At 40.1% G+C, this 20,549-nt stretch overlaps 2 protein-coding genes across 5 annotated transcripts; both read left to right on the forward strand.

The window, feature by feature from the left end:
* Nucleotides 1-394: 394 nt before the first annotated feature.
* Nucleotides 395-3,100, forward strand: LOC146145122 (uncharacterized). Of its 4 annotated transcripts, none has more exons than XR_014498710.1 (5): nucleotides 395-615; nucleotides 719-755; nucleotides 1,627-1,880; nucleotides 1,952-2,191; nucleotides 2,262-2,398. XR_014498710.1 is itself a non-coding variant. In XM_083389979.1 (4 exons), the coding sequence occupies exons 1-4, from the start codon at nucleotides 563-565 to the stop codon at nucleotides 2,115-2,117; spliced, it is 510 nt and encodes a 169-aa protein (XP_083246105.1). In that variant the 5' UTR covers nucleotides 395-562; the 3' UTR covers nucleotides 2,118-2,401. The 4 variants fall into 4 exon arrangements, 2 of the variants coding, with proteins under 2 accessions (XP_083246105.1, XP_083246106.1); XR_014498711.1 differs by having other exon boundaries at nucleotides 1,952-2,181; nucleotides 2,262-2,384; XM_083389979.1 differs by having other exon boundaries at nucleotides 1,952-2,401.
* Nucleotides 3,101-14,196: 11,096 nt separating this feature from the next.
* LOC146145123 (uncharacterized) lies at nucleotides 14,197-18,272 on the forward strand. Its single transcript, XM_083389801.1, has 5 exons — nucleotides 14,197-15,827; nucleotides 16,697-16,950; nucleotides 17,022-17,248; nucleotides 17,329-17,570; nucleotides 17,656-18,272. The coding sequence occupies exons 3-5, from the start codon at nucleotides 17,135-17,137 to the stop codon at nucleotides 17,717-17,719; spliced, it is 420 nt and encodes a 139-aa protein (XP_083245927.1). The 5' UTR covers nucleotides 14,197-15,827; nucleotides 16,697-16,950; nucleotides 17,022-17,134; the 3' UTR covers nucleotides 17,720-18,272.
* The last annotated feature ends 2,277 nt before the right edge of the window (nucleotides 18,273-20,549 follow it).

Consider the following 20,549-nt stretch of genomic DNA (forward strand, 5'->3'; position numbering starts at 1 on the left):
GTTTAAAGTGTTGCACATTTGTGATAAGCTAAGTAGAGGTTTATGAAGGTTTGCTTCAACAATTCTAAAAAAAATATGCTTGGTATTCTGTGTTTCAAATCGTCGCAAGCGCAGTAACTTCGTTTGCTTTGCAAAATTGTAAATTGCTTGTAATGCTGTATGTTTTTGTTCCTGTGTAAAATAACGGCGCTGGTCTAGAATCCTACCACAACGTTGAAATGATTATTAAGCAATGCATAATATGTGGGTTAGGGTGTCGGTTAGTGTTTGGGTGTGGGTAGGTCAAGTAATATTGTTTAACACTATTACTGGACTCACCCAAACCCAAACGCTAACCGGCACCCTAAACAAAATAATGTTCGTTGTGGTAGGATTCTAGACGAGCGCCAAAATAACATGTGACATAAGTTAATGAAAGCTGTCTGCTTGTCTGAAAACTGTCTGAAAACAGCAATTTTTTGTTTTATCTTTTATAACTTAATTTATATGATTGCCCGCCTTATTTTGTGATATGGAATCGGATAAAGATTTTCCGGCGCTGGTCTAGAATCCTACCACAGTTATGAAATCAACGCACAAAATTGAGTTAGGTTGCGGGTTAGCGTTTGGGTGTGGGTGGGTCAAGTATTATTATATTATTTATTTAATAATAATACTTGACCCACCTTAACCCAAACGCTAACCCGCAACCTAACCCAAATAATGCGCTTTGTGGTAGGATTCTAGACCAGCGCCGATTTTCCAAATGCTTCTGGGTAAGTTCAATTGAATTGTTTTTTTGCTAAACCGTTTTTGAAAAGGCATATGTCTCTTAGAATGTTAAAGATTATTACTCTTATAGCACTGCAAGGTACTGTGTTTGTTCTGTGTCAGGTTGTCATGACAACAGACATAACTGAGTTTTAATCCAGCAGGTGCATAATGTCAACATTTTAATGTGTGACACCTACTCAATATATCTAAGCTCTGGACAAAAAAACAATTATTGAATAACATTTCGGTTGCAGACCTCCATCACATAAAGGCAAATTGAATTTCATTATGCCTGGCAGCATAAGCAACAAGCCCAGGTTGAACAGTAAGGCCTGTGCGGCGGATTTATAAACACCTAAAATGGGCGAAAATGTAAAATGTTGAAAAACAAAGATGTTTAAATTTAAGGAGTTTAGTCGTTTTGCCGTTTATTCGGGCAGGTGTTTAGGGCTAGTATTCAATGTTTCGAAATCAATTCCACAAAATTTTGTGAGGTGAACAATTTAATTATACAAAAAAAATTAGTAAAATTTAAAAAAGGGCATATTGAATACAATGAAAGTGTTCATGCAAACCAAAATAGGTATGCGATGATTAGTAATAAAGAGAACAAATGAATAAAAACAACAAAATATATATTTATAAGTGCTATACTTAATGATTTTCAAGGTGGGGTATTTAATAGTTGTTTAAAAACATATATAAACAAAGAGCAACAACTTAAAATATTAACAAGCTCAAGTATTAATAAAGTATAACTTAACAATTTGTTCAACAACTGTTGTACAAATTTAATGCTCATTCCATCCACTAATATAAAAATGCAGAGATGCTGCTTGGCGGTTCAAAGGTTTATCATTTTTTTTCTTGCAGTCGGACACCGCCGTCGACGCGCGTGGCCTCCCAGGATGGGACAAGGTCGACAGACTCGCCGAAGTGATGGTCGGATTTGAGGGGCAAGCTTTAACGGAGGCCGCCTGCCAGCAGATCGTCGAGTTGTGGCAGGACCTCGATGAAATGGACAAGCGGCCACTAAAATTTGCCCAAAAGTTCCCCGAATCGTCGACCGGGAGGTTCCGCCGCGTCAAGTGCAAGACGCATCACGTCGGCGCGCAAACGGCTGCCAGGTACGTGCCTGTGGTTTGCGCCACTGCTGCCTTTGCTTGGTTGCTTTACCTAACCCTTCCTTTTGCGACAGGGCGTTCACCAGCGGTGGCGAAGCGGCTTTCGCACTCTCGGCTCATGTCGGCCATTTTCATGCAACTCTGCGATCGCCCTATGTCCCCGACGAAAGCAACGTCCGGCCACTACTAGATGTCGCAGTGGAAGACAGTTGTAATCAAGTACAACGAGCTCCGTCGTAGCTTGATCAACAGCCGCGTGTACGAACGGACCGGCTTGCAACTGCTTCCTGTCAACGAAACGACAGTAAACAAGTGTTGAGTGGCGTTTTTGGTAATTTGTACTACTTAAAACAACAGTGAATTTACCCCTTGTCATGTACTTAGGTACAAGGACCGGACGCGGCTTTCCTCCCAGAAGACGTTGCTGCAGGGTACTCCGTGTCCTGTGGCCACAACGATCAGCGCCGAATCGCTGCCCGCTATCCTGCGACGTCCGGTCTCGCCGACACCGTGAGCGCAGCCAACCCTGCAACTGCCCCATCCGGAAGACACGGTCGGGCTTGCTGCCGTCAGAAAGCGGCAGGCGCCTCCGCAAAGTCCAGCTTCCACTTCCAACGATATGCCAGGTAATTATGCGTGCAGTTGTGTTTGTGCTTATCTATCGCAGACTTTTTCATCATGCTTAACGTGCAACTGTTGTTTATTTTCCAGAGAACTCCCCGCCGCGAGATACATGTTGCGCACCACCGTTGACCGGCGCCGCAAGCAGCAGTGAATCGAGGCCGCCCGCCTTGGCCTCCCGCAACCCGCCGCGATGCCTAGCAAGCAGTACGACTGCAAAAAGTGCGGGTTGGCCGCTGTAAAGATCACCGGTCATTCGCAGTACTACGGTCAGGCGTACTGCCCAAACGAGCCGGAGCAAATCCCGCTGAAGGAGTGGCAGGCCCAAAAGCGCGATATGCGGCGAGCCCGCAAAGCTGCCGATGCCACGCCGGCAGCTTCGTTGAATTAACGTGCCTTTGATTCGCAATATCACTGTTTTTTTCTCGTATCTTGCCTGGTGTTCCCGCACTGTGTATTCTCTATAAGCTATATTTTTTCCCGCACTGTGTATTCTATATGCTGTATTCGTTCCCGCAATGTGTATCTGTGTGCCGTGATTTGTTGCGTTATTTTTGCCGAATTCATTAAAAAGCACTGTGTATTCTCTATATGCTATATTTTTTCCCCGCACTGTGTATTCTATATGCTGTATTCGTTCCCGCAATGTGTATCTGTGTGCCGTGATTTGTTGCGTTATTTTTGCCGAATTCATTAAAAACCTCGCATATTCCGACAAACAACCTTGGTGCTACGCAGTTGGTTAAGTCAGGCTTTGTAGCGGGAATTGAGCAGTTTTTGAGTCATCAAAATAGCCGTCGAAAAAATTTGCAGCGGTTTAGGAATGACAAGTGTTTTTTGTTGCGTGCGACATGAATAAAATAGGGCTTGGAGAAATACCTAATACACGAGGCACAACAATACACAAAAGTAGACTTTGTTTTGCATAAAAAACGAGATGGACAATTTTTTTGTCAAGAAAAAACTAAAATTTGCAAAAAAAGAACAATTTTTTGCCCAAAAAACGCATTTTGCCAAAAAAAAACAAAAACAATATTATTATTTTGCAAAATAAATGAATTTTTTTAAAGCGGAGCGCTAGAGTAAAGAACAAAGAAGATCGTCTTCCCCCAATCGTTAAAAAAATTGGCCGGCAGGATTTCCCCCAGCCTTATTGCGCCGCTGGGCTTTTCCCCCCTTTACCCCCCTCGAGTCGAAGATTGCGGCCCAGCTTAAACTAAACGAATACGGTGAAATATTTGTGAATGATTTTGGGAAAATTTTAATTCGACTATCTGCAGCGCAGTGTCTTAAGTTTCATATACGGACGCTGAGTTTCAAGCACGCATTTCGCCATCTGCAAAACTAAACGAAGATTATTTTTCCCGGGTGTTATTATGTCACGATTAGCGCAACATCTGCGCAAGCAGTAGTATGCCAAGTCAGCAAAATACAAGCTGCTGTCGAGGGAAAATAAGTCGCGTCAATTGTACACTAAATACGTGGTCTTAGAATATGCTTACCGGGAAAAAATTGTGATAATTATCATAAAATAAAAATCACGACTTGGAAACGTGCAAGACAGTAACAGTTTACCTTTTAGGAAACTGCTTCAGTTAAAAAAATGCCGTTGTTACACCATCATTGGATATTAGCGCAGACAGCGAACAGCGAGGATGATGAGCTGCCTAACTCGACGTTTTTAGCAAGATAAAAAAGAAAGAAGTTTATCGTAGCGTTTTTAATTGTCGAATACGCACTCTCTTATCCACCCTGAAGCAATAACGAAAGAGAAAAAAGTATCCTGCGTTTACGGTCGACCAAACAAAGGACGTAGGCTAAAACGGCGTTTTTCGTTTTATATTGGTTTCGCAATAGCTTAAGACCCGTTACCATTAAAAACATTGCCGCATCGGAGAGTTTGTAAACCATGACAAAAACGAACCAAAAAAGAATTATATCACTTACAAAAAGGAAGGTCCGCCCTCCTCGGAATACGCCATTGATGATCAGCAACTCAAATAACCTAGGGGGGCTGGGGCTGGGGTGTGGTATGAACAACCTTCAGCGAGTACGGGCGGTGCCCATTTAAATTTACGTTTCGTGTATTCTAGACACTGAAAACGATGATTCTTAGGAGCTTAGAGTTTAAGCCGCTGCAATAAATGCGATATTTTACTAACCCAGTTCAAATGTTGCATAGACACGTTCCCAATATTCTAAAACTAAAATGCAATTTTTATATTTTTGAATGCTCGGCTTTTAATATTAAGGAATTATTAAGCAAAAATTACTCTTTTTTGTGGTCGTCAGGCTGATATTTAAAACTTCCCAACTTTGAGATCGGCTACCCGCCGACTTGGTTTTCCTTGGGGAATAGGACATTGTGTAAATTTCGAAGCCGTCGTTTTCTCAGCTCATTGCGATATCTTTGTGTGCGATGTCGTTTTGAATTGCGTCTGGGTTGCAGCCTAGCCTTATGCGAGCACTTGGTGTGCATTCCTGTTTGCCTTATACTGATTGTCGTACTGTCCAATTAACGTCTTGCTCGAGAACGTAAAGTTAGCGGCTACTTTGGGGATTGTACATCGATCTAGTCTGCGACATAGGCAATGGTACATTGTTAATTAAAAACATATTGTTGACTTGAGGTCTAAAATTGTCATTCACAATATTTGTTCTGAGATATTTGGAGAAACAACTGTTCGTTTACCTCAGGGGTCGGCAAATTTTACAATGCGGACCGGTTAAAACTGAAATTTTGTCGCCGACCGGCCTTAAAAAAACATATGTTCAGTAAATTTTTTATTACAACCTTTTTCTATGCGAACTTCAAGTTTGTTTTGCTGCAAATAGAAATTATTGAAACTTAATAAAACCCGCGTACGGCATCCGGCCTGCCAAGCAATTTAACCCAGCACGCGGCTCATTTCAAACCGCTTTGTTAGGCCGTTACATTTTTTTTTTTGATTTAGAATATTCTTTTTGTATTCTATATAGTAATATATTTCAGATTCCTCTTTGGAACAGGTCCTACACGGTAATTTCTATAGTTACGGAATACAAAAAATAAATCAATCAAGTAATTGTAATATAAAAAAGTGCGAACCACAGACTTACACTTAAAAAGGACAGAATGGACATTCGTACAAGGCTTGCCAGTTTTGTTTTTTTTGACACAAAATTTCAAAATCTGGCTTTTTGCCCAGAAAATGCTTATGAATCGCGCTTATTACAGAAGTAGTTTTTAAGTTCGAAACCTAAAACTCACACAATAATTAAAGACATAAATTCTGAGATGTTTGGAGAAACAACTGTTCGATTAGGTTATATAGTTGTGCTATAATTCGAGTTTACGCTTAGAGTCGCAAACTGGCGTTACCACGGCCGCCTGTGGTCGAGCGTCCAAAATGCTAAAGAAGCGCGCTTGTTACAAAAGTAGTTTTCAAGTTGAAAACCTAAAACTCACACAATAATTAAAGACATAAATTCTGAGATGTTTGGAGAAACAACTGTTCGATTAGGTTATATAGTTGTGCTATAATTCGAGTTTACGCTTAGAGTCGCAAACTGGCGTTACCACGGCCGCCTGTGGTCGAGCGTCCAAAATGCTAAAGAAGCGCGCTTGTTACAAAAGTAGTTTTCAAGTTGAAAACCTAAAACTCACACAATAATTAAAGACATAAATTCTGAGATGTTTGGAGAAACAACTGTTCGATTAGGTTATATAGTTGTGCTATAATTCGAGTTTACGCTTAGAGTCGCAAACTGGCGTTACCACGGCCGCCTGTGGTCGAGCGTCCAAAATGCTAAAGAAGCGCGCTTGTTACAAAAGTAGTTTTCAAGTTGAAAACCTAAAGCTCACACAATAATTAAAGACATAAATTCTGAGATGTTTGGAGAAACAACTGTTCGATTAGGTTATATAGTTGTGCTATAATTCGAGTTTACGCTTAGAGTCGCAAACTGGCGTTACCACGGCCGCCTGTGGTCGAGACTTCAAAATGCTTAAGAAGCGCGCTTGTTACAAAAGTAGTTTTCAAGTTGAAAACCTAAAACTCACACAATAATTAAAGACATAAATTCTGAGATGTTTGGAGAAACAACTGTTCGATTAGGTTATATAGTTGTGCTATAATTCGATTTTACGCTTAGAGTCGCAAATTGGCGTTACCACGGCCGCCTGTGGTCGTGCCTTCAACATGCAGCGCGCTTGTAACAGAAGTAGTTTTTATGTTCGAAACCTAAAACTCACACAGTAATTGAAGCCATAAATTCTGAGATGTTTGGAGAAACAACAGTTGATTTAACTTTATATAGTTGCGCTGTCATTTGATTTTACGCTGAGAGTCGTAAAGCGCTTAGTACAAAAAAGTGTTTCAAGTTGAAATAATGACGTCATACAATTGCGATTTTAATAATGTTATAAAAACTAACCAGAAAAATTTGACGTCAAGCAAAAACAATCACGTGTGTCGTTGACGCTCATGCCAAGCGCCAGTGCGAACCGCTTAGTGTGCAATCGTTAACTTCTGGCGAAAAACTAATCGAATACGATGAAATATGTGTGAATGATTTTGGGAAAATTTTAATTCGACTATCTGCAGCGCAGTGTCTTAAGTTTCATGTACGGACGCTGAATTTCAAGCACGCCTTTCGCCATCTGCAAAACTAAACGAAGATTATTTTTCCCGGGTGACAGCTTTAACTTTCAGCCGGTTTCGCTGTTTAGTGTTCCTATTTTGTGATTATGATTTCCAGTTTTGTGAAAAGATACAATATGCCTGAAAAACAAGCGACCACCCAAAATAATCAGGCGACCCAACTTTGGGTCGCGACCCATGCGTTGGGAACCACTGGTCTATATTCTAACGAGTTGTTTTTCTTTTCCAAAACCGGCTGTAAAAGCAAAGTTTTGCAACACAGCAGTTTGACAGGAAGCTTGCTTGTGACGTCACAGCGTCCTCGGAGTGCCGTCAAGTTGGTATGTCGCAATGCTAAGAAAAAGGCAAGCGGCGTGGCGTTTCGCGGCAAATGTGTCACGTGCTTTTTTCTCGTCTTTTTCAACGTAATAGGATATTGTTTTTCAAGCGAGCTAGCTTGCTTGCTGCCAATAATGTCAATAAAAAAACACGCCAATACAAACATAAACAAAATATTGTTTTTTTTTTCATTTTAAATGAGCAAAACGTGACAGCAAAAAACACAACATTACCAACAAAATCAGCGCATTTTCGTTACAGAATTTGTTGCTTAAGCTTGTTGGCGGCGGCAACCTTTTGAAGCGGCTGTTTTTATGTTAACGCCCAATAATCTGATTTTTTGCCTCTTACGAAGAGATCGTTCAAATCGAAAAACTACGTTTTTTTCGGTATATATTTTTTACATTTTTTTAACTAGTGCCGAGAATTTGTGAAAAGAATTGGACATTTTTTTTTTAAATTGAAGGTTTGTAAAGTTTCAGCCGCCTTTTCCCTCGCTCGCCCCAAACCTTCAATACTAAAGCTCCTTTTTTCCTTTAAAGCATAGCGAGATACGAAACTCGCCACTCCCGGGTCCGCTGTGACGTAACAACCCGCTCAGCTCACACCTTTGCCTTGGCTGCTCTTGCTGCTCTTGCCGCCGTTTCGTTTCTCTTTTTCTCTTTCAACGACAAACTTTGCCCGTTTCGCAATTAGCTGCGAATTCCGCCTTCGACCTAGCAACGCTCTCTAACCACCCCACGCGGCCGCCTTGTTTCTTTTAACATATGACGCAGTTGGAGTGAACTTTCTTTCTAGCTGTGTGGCCTTCGCCATCGACTGACAAAACGACATCCCTTTTGTCTTGCTTTAAACCGCGCCCGTCTTTGTCTTGCTGCTCAAAGTCGTCGAAAAAAATTTCCCACCTCAACGCTCAATTTTCGCCGACTTCTCGCTCTCTTTGCAAGCCTGTCGATATCCGTCGCAATCGGACTCGACCCAACGTTAATTTGCCATATTCAGTTGAAAAGACTTTCGAAAACGCGAAAACCTCCTTCGGGCCTTTGTTTTATTCAACGAAAACGAAGCAAATGTCAGTTTTTACATCGTCGCAACCAGGCATTCCCAATCGGCAACAACACGCCTTAAAATGGTAAGACGTGGGTGTTTCCCTTTACACCCTCACGGGAAACCTCAACAAAGGGGACGTCAAACTTCCCGTCTACCGCTGCGCACGGGGTTCGACTTCGTTGGAGTGCTTTCATCTCCACCTCAATCGGTTCATACCCGGTAAGCTTTACCGCTTTTCTCGGGGTTCTTTGTCTTTTCAGCTCTGTCTTTTTTTGTCAAGTTTGAAAGCAATTTTTCTGTACTGCAGGAACGTCGGCGAGCGGGTCCAGGTCCAATTTCCAAGCCTACTTGCTTGATGGCATCACCAGGTGGAATGCGGACAGGCGCGACGCCGCCGTCGACTGGCCCGAAAAGACGGTCATGCGCAGCTCCAACGTGGCGCTACAGGAAGCCGCAAGCCGTCTTTCTGCTGCTGTGCACACCAGGTCGCTGCTTTCCGCCTTCAGGCCGCCGGGCCAATACACGGGAGAGAAAATCGGGATCGAGTACCTTTTGACCGAGTCGGGCATCAGTCTCCACAGCGTCGTGGAAAGTCTCAAGACGGAGGCCAACGAGAGCGTTCCGTCGGAGAACGAGCTGTTGGAGGACGCCGATTCGGGCATAGAATACTTCAGTCTCGAGTTTCTCGACATTCCAGGCCGGTACGACGGATACAAGGTAAATATCGCAACTTATTTGCTTTTTCATAACGCATCGTAATTCGTAACCAACGGCCTAATATTTTTTTTTTGCTTGTAGTCGGACACCGCCATCGACGCGCGTGGCCTCCCAGGATGGGACAAGGTCGACAGACTCGCCGAGGTGATGGTCGGATTTGAGGGGCAAGCTTTAACGGAGGCCGCCTGCCAGCAGGTATTGCCAGTATTTAATATAAAGCTAGTTTATGTTCTTTTTTACAATTTATTGAAACAGTTTTAAAATCAAATTCTTTTCGTCAAACGGTTTGTGGAAGAAATTTGTTTTTCGAAACGTTTTGAAACAAATACGTTTCTTAAAACAGATTTAGAAATAAATTTAATTGTTGAAACATTTTTTTAAGGCAAAGGCGTTTCGTGAAACGGTTTTTAAAACAAATCTGTTTCTTAAAAGGGTTTTTGAAGCAAAGTTGATGTGGTCCTGTAAACATTTGTTCTATGCAAAAATTACGCTTTGTCTTTCGTTTGTTTTACAACGCGATATTGTCAGTCTTATAATAATGATTATTTTTTCAAACTGCCTTTGAAACAAATTTGTTTCTTGAAAAAACTTTGCAATCAAATTTATTTTCTAGTTTATGTTCTTTTTTACAATTTATTGAAACAGTTTTAAAATCAAATTCTTTTCGTCAAACGGTTTATGAAAAAAATTTGTTCTTGAAACGGTTTTGAAACAAATAAAACAGATTTAGAAATAAATTTGTTTCTTGATACGGTTTTGCAATTAAATTTATTTTTTAAAACCGTTTTTACGCAAAAATCGTTTCTTGAAACAGTTTTTCAAAACACGGTTGTTACTTGAAAAAGGCTTGGAAGCTGATTTAATGACTAAAGCAAATTTCGTAATTGATACAAATAATTTTAGCTGGATTAGCGATTTCAAAAAATGCTCTTTGTCATCATCTAGTGTTAAAAAAATTGTTACGAAAACTTGGCAACATATTTGTCATAAAAAACTGCTAAGATGAAAAAACTATTTATTGAATTGGAAACGATTTTAATGAAAAAAATGTTAAGTGAAAAAAAGAAATTATTTATGTTGAAACGATTTTATCAGTTCGAAATAAATTTGTTTCGCACGAAACACATTTAGGGCTTTCGAAACGGATTTCGAAACAAATTTTTCGATCACAGCCATTTTTCCTATGTCTGCCGTACCCGAAAATCGAGTTTTTTCGCTAAAATGCGATTTTGGCCAAAACGGTAACTTTGTCATTTCTTAACGAATTTTGATGCCGTTTCGGCTATAGACTCACGTGCAACATCTGAGCACTTCTACCGTAGGAAATCGTCGATTTCGCTCAAATAAAGATTTGACGCTTAACCGAAAATCGAGTTTTTTCGCTAAAATGCGATTTTGGCCAAAACGGTAACTTAGTCATTTTTTAACGAATTTTGATGCCGTTTCGGCTATAGACTCACCTGCAACATCTGAGCACTTCTACCGTAGGAAATCGTCGATTTCGCTCAAATAAAGATTTGACGCACCGAAAATCGACTTTTTTCGCTAAAATGCGATTTTGGCCAAAACGGTAACTTTGTCATTTCTTAACGAATTTTGATGCCGTTTCGGCTATAGACTCACGTGCAACATCTGAGCACTTCTACCGTAGGAAATCGTCGATTTCGCTCAAATAAAGATTTGACGCTTAACTGAAAATCGAGTTTTTTCGCTAAAATGCGATTTTGGCCAAAACGGTAACTTTGTCATTTCTTAACGAATTTTGATGCCGTTTCGGCTATAGACTCACGTGCAACATCTGAGCACTTCTACCGTAGGAAATCGTCGATTTCGCTCAAATAAAGATTTGACGCACCGAAAATCGACTTTTTTCGCTAAAATGCGATTTTGGCCAAAACGGTAACTTTGTCATTTCTTAACGAATTTTGATGCCGTTTCGGCTATAGACTCACGTGCAACATCTGAGCACTTCTACCGTAGGAAATCGTCGATTTCGCTCAAATAAAGATTTGACGCACCGAAAATCGACTTTTTTCGCTAAAATGCGATTTGGGCCAAAACGGTAACTTTGTCATTTCTTAACGAATTTTGATGCCGTTTCGGCTATAGACTCACGTGCAACATCTGAGCACTTCTACCGTAGGAAATCGTCGATTTCGCTCAAATAAAGATTTGACGCTTAACCGAAAATCGAGTTTTTTCGCTAAAATGCGATTTGGGCCAAAACGGTAACTTTGTCATTTCTTAACGAATTTTGATGCCGTTTCGGCTATAGACTCACGTGCAACATCTGAGCACTTCTACCGTAGGAAATCGTCGATTTCGCTCAAATAAAGATTTGACGCTTAACCGAAAATCGAGTTTTTTCGCTAAAATGCGATTTGGGCCAAAACGGTAACTTTGTCATTTCTTAACGAATTTTGATGCCGTTTCGGCTATAGACTCACGTGCAACATCTGAGCACTTCTACCGTAGGAAATCGTCGATTTCGCTAAAATAAAGATTTGACACACCGAAAATCGAGTTTTTTCGCTAAAATGCGATTTTGGCCAAAACGGTAACTTTGTCATTTCTTAACGAATTTTGATGCCGTTTCGGCTATAGACTCACGTGCAACATCTGAGCACTTCTACCGTAGGAAATCGTCGATTTCGCTGAAATAAAGATTTGACGCTTAACCGAAAATCGAGTTTTTTCGCTAAAATGCGATTTTGGCCAAAACGGTAACTTTGTCATTTCTTAACGAATTTTGATGCCGTTTCGGCTATAGACTCACGTGCAACATCTGAGCACTTCTACCGTAGGAAATCGTCGATTTCGCTCAAATAAAGATTTGACGCTTAACTGAAAATCGAGTTTTTTCGCTAAAATGCGATTTTGGCCAAAACGGTAACTTTGTCATTTCTTAACGAATTTTGATGCCGTTTCGGCTATAGACTCACCTGCAACATCTGAGCACTTCTACCGTAGGAAATCGTCGATTTCGCTCAAATAAAGATTTGACGCACCGAAAATCGACTTTTTTCGCTAAAATGCGATTTTGGCCAAAACGGTAACTTTGTCATTTCTTAACGAATTTTGATGCCGTTTCGGCTATAGACTCACGTGCAACATCTGAGCACTTCTACCGTAGGAAATCGTCGATTTCGCTCAAATAAAGATTTGACGCACCGAAAATCGACTTTTTTCGCTAAAATGCGATTTGGGCCAAAACGGTAACTTTGTCATTTCTTAACGAATTTTGATGCCGTTTCGGCTATAGACTCACGTGCAACATCTGAGCACTTCTACCGTAGGAAATCGTCGATTTCGCTCAAATAAAGATTTGACGCACCGAAAATCGACTTTTTTCGCTAAAATGCGATTTGGGCCAAAACGGTAACTTTGTCATTTCTTAACGAATTTTGATGCCGTTTCGGCTATAGACTCACGTGCAACATCTGAGCACTTCTACCGTAGGAAATCGTCGATTTCGCTCAAATAAAGATTTGACGCTTAACCGAAAATCGAGTTTTTTCGCTAAAATGCGATTTTGGCCAAAACGGTAACTTAGTCATTTTTTAACGAATTTTGATGCCGTTTCGGCTATAGACTCACCTGCAACATCTGAGCACTTCTACCGTAGGAAATCGTCGATTTCGCTCAAATAAAGATTTGACGCTTAACCTTGTATACGGCAGGAAGCAAATTTTAGGTATCAAAAAATGAAAAACGTTTCAAGAAAAATTTGTTTCAAGAAAATTTGTTTACTAAAAAAAATAAAAATTTTGCCTTTGTTTATGTACTTGTCTATTAACGCAGACATGTTTTTCTATATGCTTTTGTATAAATTAAATAAAAAATCATTTTTTTTTTTAAGACCAACACAAGTTGGCGGTAGAGGATTATCCCAAATCTGCGTTACAGTTGTATGTTGTTCATGATGACACTTTTTTGTTCTTTGTGCTTGGTGTAGTTGTAGTTTAAAGTGTTGCACATTTGTGATAAGCTAAGTAGAGGTTTATGAAGGTTTGCTTCAACAATTCTAAGAAAAATATGGGCGCTGGTCTAGAATCCTACCACAACGAAACACCATTTGGGTTAAGGTGCGGGTTAGCGTTTGGGTTAAGGTGGTTCAAGTATTATTATTAAACAAAGAATATAATAATACTTGACCCACCCACACCCGAACGCTAACCCGCACCCTAACTCAAATTTTGTGCGTTAATTTTAGAACTGTGGTAGGATTCTAGACCAGCGCCAAAATATGCTTGGTATTCTGTGTTTCAAATCGTCGCAAGCGCAGTAACTTCGTTTGCTTTGCAAAATTGTAAATTGCTTGTAATGCTGTATGTTTTTGTTCCTGTGTAAAATAACGGCGCTGGTCTAGAATCCTACCACAACGTTGAAATGATTATTAAGCAATGCATAATATGTGGGTTAGGGTGTCGGTTAGTTTTTGGGTGTGGGTAGGTCAAGTAATATTGTTTAACACTATTACTGGACTCACCCAAACCCAAACGCTAACCGGCACCCTAACCAAAATAATGTTTGTTGTGGTAGGATTCTAGACGAGCACCAAAATAACATGTGACATAAGTTAATGAAAGCTGTCTGCTTGTCTGAAAACTGTCTGAAAACAGCAATTTTTTGTTTTATCTTTTATAACTTAATTTATATGATTGCCCGCCTTATTTTGTGATATGGAATCGGATAAAGATTTTCCGGCGCTGGTCTAGAATCCTACCACAGTTATGAAATCAACGCACAAAATTGAGTTAGGTTGCGGGTTAGCGTTTGGGTGTGGGTGGGTCAAGTATTATTATATTATTTATTTAATAATAATACTTGACCCACCTTAACCCAAACGCTAACCCGCAACCTAACCCAAATAATGCGCTTTGTGGTAGGATTCTAGACCAGCGCCGATTTTCCAAATGCTTCTGGGTAAGTTCAATTGAATAGTTTTTTGCTGAACCGTTTTTGAAAAAGCATATGTCTCGTAGCATGTTTAAGATTATTACTCTTATAGCACTGCAAGGTGCTGTGTTTGTCCGGTGTCAGCTGGTCATGACAACAGATATAACTGGGTTTTAATCCAGCAGGTGCATAATGTCAACATTTTAATGTGTGACACCTACTCAATATATCTAAGCTCATCTGGACAAAAAAACAATTATTGAATAACATTTCGGTTGCAGACCTCCATCACATAAAGGCAAATTGAATTTCATTATGCCTGGCAGCATAAGCAACAAGCCCAGGTTGAACAGTAAGGCCTGTGCGGCGGATTTATAAACACCTAAAATGGGCGAAAATGTAAAATGTTGAAAAACAAAGATGTTTAAATTTAAGGAGTTTAGTCGTTTTGCCGTTTATTCGGGCAGGTGTTTAGGGCTAGTATTCAATGTTTCGAAATCAATTCCACAAAATTTTGTGAGGTAAACAATTTTATTATGCAAAAAAATTAGTAAAATGTGAAAAGCGCATATTGAATACAATGAAAGTGTTCATGCAAACCAAAATAGGTATGCGATGATTAGTAATAAAGAGAAAAAATAAATAAAAACAACAAAATATATATTAATAAGTGCTATACTTAATGATTTTCAAGGTGGGGTATTTAATAGTTGTTTAAAAACATTTATAAACAAAGAGCAACAACTTAAGGTATTAACAAGCTTAAGTATTAATAAAGTATAACTTAACAATTTGTTCAACAACTGTTGTACAAATTTAATGCTCATTCCATCCACTAATATACAAATGCAGTGATGCTGCTTGGTGGTTCAAAGTTTTGCTCAGTAAAGGCCGCAAACAGCTCTTCTTTTTAGAAGACGAGTAGACCATGGATACCTAAAAAATAAAATTTACTTCAATATATTTTACTGCAATGATTAAAATCCTACGCTGTTAAACTGTAACTGAACAATTTTTTTTTATTTGCTATACCTAGGAAATTTTACAAAGTTGCCTACCATAACATGTCATGTCATTAAACTATGTTTTAGTCTGTCACTCATCACTACTAAAACATATTCTTATGACATGTACTAAGTTTGTGGCAATGCATACTTTAAAAACATAGCATTAGGAAATGTAATATTTATGCTAACTTCTAACTTAATGGCAACGCATTGTGAAACAAGTTCATTTTTATCATATTGTCATCTTTATGCCCATTAAAAGTTAAAAAAAAGGTTTACCAAATTTGTAAACCATTTAAATCACTTTCAGATAAAAGGTTTTACACAAGAGGCAGATTGTTGTATTAGCCATTATGTGCTATTCAAATAGTTGCTTAAATGAGTGAGACAGAATAAGCAACTGTTTTTCTCTTATAAAACATTCGTATTTACAATAAAATTCTAAAAAAAATATTCTTGGTATTCTGTGTTTCAAATCGTCGCAAGGGCAGTAACTTTGTTTGCTTTGCAAAATTGTTGTAATGCTGTATGTTTTTCTAAAAGTTCCTGTGTAAAATAACATGTAACATAAGTTAATGAAAACTGTCTGCTTATTAAACAGCAATTTTTTGTTTTAACTTTTATAACTGAATTTATATGATTGCCCGCCTTATTTTGTGATATGGAATCGGATAAAGTTTTCCAAATGCTTCTGGGTAAGTTCAATTGAATTGTTTTTTTGCTAAACCGTTTTTGAAAAGGCATATGTCTCTTAGAATGTTAAAGATTATTACTCTTATAGCACTGCAAGGTACTGTGTTTGTTCTGTGTCAGGTTGTCATGACAACAGACATAACTGAGTTTTAATCCAGCAGGTGCATAATGTCAACATTTTAATGTGTGACACCTACTCAATATATCTAAGCTCTGGACAAAAAAACAATTATTGAATAACATTTCGGTTGCAGACCTCCATCACATAAAGGCAAATTGAATTTCATTATGCCTGGCAGCATAAGCAACAAGCCCAGGTTGAACAGTAAGCTGTGCGGCGGATTTATAAACACCTAAAATGGGCGAAAATGTAAAATGTTGAAAAACAAAGATGTTTAAATTTAAGGAGTTTAGTCGTTTTGCCGTTTATTCGGGCAGGTGTTTAGGGCTAGTATTCAATGTTTCGAAATCAATTCCACAAAATTTTGTGAGGTGAACAATTTAATTATACAAAAAAAATTAGTAAAATTTAAAAAAGGGCATATTGAATACAATGAAAGTGTTCATGCAAACCAAAATAGGTATGCGATGATTAGTAATAAAGAGAACAAATGAATAAAAACAACAAAATATATATTTATAAGTGCTATACTTAATGATTTTCAAGGTGGGGTATTTAATAGTTGTTTAAAAACATATATAAACAAAGAGCAACAACTTAAAATATTAACAAGCTCAAGTATTAATAAAGTATAACTTAACAATTTGTTCAACAACTGTTGTACAAATTTAATGCTCATTCCATCCACTAATATAAAAATGCAGAGATGCTGCTTGGCGGTTCAAAGGTTTATCATTTTTTTTCTTGCAGTCGGACACCGCCGTCGACGCGCGTGGCCTCCCAGGATGGGACAAGGTCGACAGACTCGCCGAAGTGATGGTCGGATTTGAGGGGCAAGCTTTAACGGAGGCCGCCTGCCAGCAGATCGTCGAGTTGTGGCAGGACCTCGATGAAATGGACAAGCGGCCACTAAAATTTGCCCAAAAGTTCCCCGAATCGTCGACCGGGAGGTTCCGCCGCGTCAAGTGCAAGACGCATCACGTCGGCGCGCAAACGGCTGCCAGGTACGTGCCTGTGGTTTGCGCCACTGCTGCCTTTGCTTGGTTGCTTTACCTAACCCTTCCTTTTGCGACAGGGCGTTCACCAGCGGTGGCGAAGCGGCTTTCGCACTCTCGGCTCATGTCGGCCATTTTCATGCGACGCGATCGCCCTATGTCCCCGACGAAAGCAACGTCCGGCCACTACTAGATGTCGCAGTGGAAGACAGTTGTAATCAAGTACAACGAGCTCCGTCGTAGCTTGATCAACAGCCGCGTGTACGAACGGACCGGCTTGCAACTGCTTCCTGTCAACGAAACGACAGTAAACAAGTGTTGAGTGGCGTTTTTGGTAATTTGTACTACTTAAAACAACAGTGAATTTACCCCTTGTCATGTACTTAGGTACAAGGACCGGACGCGGCTTTCCTCCCAGAAGACGTTGCTGCAGGGTACTCCGTGTCCTGTGGCCACAACGATCAGCGCCGAATCGCTGCCCGCTATCCTGCGACGTCCGGTCTCGCCGACACCGTGAGCGCAGCCAACCCTGCAACTGCCCCATCCGGAAGACACGGTCGGGCTTGCTGCCGTCAGAAAGCGGCAGGCGCCTCCGCAAAGTCCAGCTTCCACTTCCAACGATATGCCAGGTAATTATGCGTGCAGTTGTGTTTGTGCTTATCTATCGCAGACTTTTTCATCATGCTTAACGTGCAACTGTTGTTTATTTTCCAGAGAACTCCCCGCCGCGAGATACATGTTGCGCACCACCGTTGACCGGCGCCGCAAGCAGCAGTGAATCGAGGCCGCCCGCCTTGGCCTCCCGCAACCCGCCGCGATGCCTAGCAAGCAGTACGACTGCAAAAAGTGCGGGTTGGCCGCTGTAAAGATCACCGGTCATTCGCAGTACTACGGTCAGGCGTACTGCCCAAACGAGCCGGAGCAAATCCCGCTGAAGGAGTGGCAGGCCCAAAAGCGCGATATGCGGCGAGCCCGCAAAGCTGCCGATGCCACGCCGGCAGCTTCGTTGAATTAACGTGCCTTTGATTCGCAATATCACTGTTTTTTTCTCGTATCTTGCCTGGTGTTCCCGCACTGTGTATTCTCTATAAGCTATATTTTTTCCCGCACTGTGTATTCTATATGCTGTATTCGTTCCCGCAATGTGTATCTGTGTGCCGTGATTTGTTGCGTTATTTTTGCCGAATTCATTAAAAAGCACTGTGTATTCTCTATATGCTATATTTTTTCCCGCACTGTGTATTCTATATGCTGTATTCGTTCCCGCAATGTGTATCTGTGTGCCGTGATTTGTTGCGTTATTTTTGCCGAATTCATTAAAAACCTCGCATATTCCGACAAACAACCTTGGTGCTACGCAGTTGGTTAAGTCAGGCTTTGTAGCGGGAATTGAGCAGTTTTTGAGTCATCAAAATAGCCGTCGAAAAAATTTGCAGCGGTTTAGGAATGACAAGTGTTTTTTGTTGCGTGCGACATGAATAAAATAGGGCTTGGAGAAATACCTAATACACGAGGCACAACAATACACAAAAGTAGACTTTGTTTTGCATAAAAAACGAGATGGACAATTTTTTTGTCAAGAAAAAACTAAAATTTGCAAAAAAAGAACAATTTTTTGCCCAAAAAACGCATTTTGCCAAAAAAAAACAAAAACAATATTATTATTTTGCAAAATAAATGAATTTTTTTAAAGCGGAGCGCTAGAGTAAAGAACAAAGAAGATCGTCTTCCCCCAATCGTTAAAAAAATTGGCCGGCAGGATTTCCCCCGGCCTTATTGCGCCGCTGGGCTTTTCCCCCCTTTACCCCCCTCGAGTCGAAGATTGCGGCCCAGCTTAAACTAAACGAATACGGTGAAATATTTGTGAATGATTTTGGGAAAATTTTAATTCGACTATCTGCAGCGCAGTGTCTTAAGTTTCATATACGGACGCTGAGTTTCAAGCACGCATTTCGCCATCTGCAAAACTAAACGAAGATTATTTTTCCCGGGTGTCATTATGTCACGATTAGCGCAACATCTGCGCAAGCAGTAGTATGCCAAGTCAGCAAAATACAAGCTGCTGTCGAGGGAAAATAAGTCGCGTCAATTGTACACTAAATACGTGGTCTTAGAATATGCTTACCGGGAAAAAATTGTGATAATTATCATAAAATAAAAATCACGACTTGGAAACGTGCAAGACAGTAACAGTTTACCTTTTAGGAAACTGCTTCAGTTAAAAAAATGCCGTTGTTACACCATCATTGGATATTAGCGCAGACAGCGAACAGCGAGGATGATGAGCTGCCTAACTCGACGTTTTTAGCAAGATAAAAAAGAAAGAAGTTTATCGTAGCGTTTTTAATTGTCGAATACGCACTCTCTTATCCACCCTGAAGCAATAACGAAAGAGAAAAAAGTATCCTGCGTTTACGGTCGACCAAACAAAGGACGTAGGCTAAAACGGCGTTTTTCGTTTTATATTGGTTTCGCAATAGCTTAAGACCCGTTACCATTAAAAACATTGCCGCATCGGAGAGTTTGTAAACCATGACAAAAACGAACCAAAAAAGAATTATATCACTTACAAAAAGGAAGGTCCGCCCTCCTCGGAATACGCCATTGATGATCAGCAACTCAAATAACCTAGGGGGGCTGGGGCTGGGGTGTGGTATGAACAACCTTCAGCGAGTACGGGCGGTGCCCATTTAAATTTACGTTTCGTGTATTCTAGACACTGAAAACGATGATTCTTAGGAGCTTAGAGTTTAAGCCGCTGCAATAAATGCGATATTTTACTAACCCAGTTCAAATGTTGCATAGACACGTTCCCAATATTCTAAAACTAAAATGCAATTTTTATATTTTTGAATGCTCGGCTTTTAATATTAAGGAATTATTAAGCAAAAATTACTCTTTTTTGTGGTCGTCAGGCTGATATTTAAAACTTCCCAACTTTGAGATCGGCTACCCGCCGACTTGGTTTTCCTTGGGGAATAGGACATTGTGTAAATTTCGAAGCCGTCGTTTTCTCAGCTCATTGCGATATCTTTGTGTGCGATGTCGTTTTGAATTGCGTCTGGGTTGCAGCCTAGCCTTATGCGAGCACTTGGTGTGCATTCCTGTTTGCCTTATACTGATTGTCGTACTGTCCAATTAACGTCTTGCTCGAGAACGTAAAGTTAGCGGCTACTTTGGGGATTGTACATCGATCTAGTCTGCGACATAGGCAATGGTACATTGTTAATTAAAAACATATTGTTGACTTGAGGTCTAAAATTGTCATTCACAATATTTGTTCTGAGATATTTGGAGAAACAACTGTTCGTTTACCTCAGGGGTCGGCAAATTTTACAATGCGGACCGGTTAAAACTGAAATTTTGTCGCCGACCGGCCTTAAAAAAACATATGTTCAGTAAATTTTTTATTACAACCTTTTTCTATGCGAACTTCAAGTTTGTTTTGCTGCAAATAGAAATTATTGAAACTTAATAAAACCCGCGTACGGCATCCGGCCTGCCAAGCAATTTAACCCAGCACGCGGCTCATTTCAAACCGCTTTGTTAGGCCGTTACATTTTTTTTTTGATTTAGAATATTCTTTTTGTATTCTATATAGTAATATA

Source organism: Ascidiella aspersa, chromosome 5 (genome assembly GCF_963924565.1).
Source record: "Ascidiella aspersa chromosome 5, kaAscAspe10.2, whole genome shotgun sequence".
Classification (NCBI taxonomy): Eukaryota; Metazoa; Chordata; class Ascidiacea; order Phlebobranchia; family Ascidiidae; genus Ascidiella; species Ascidiella aspersa.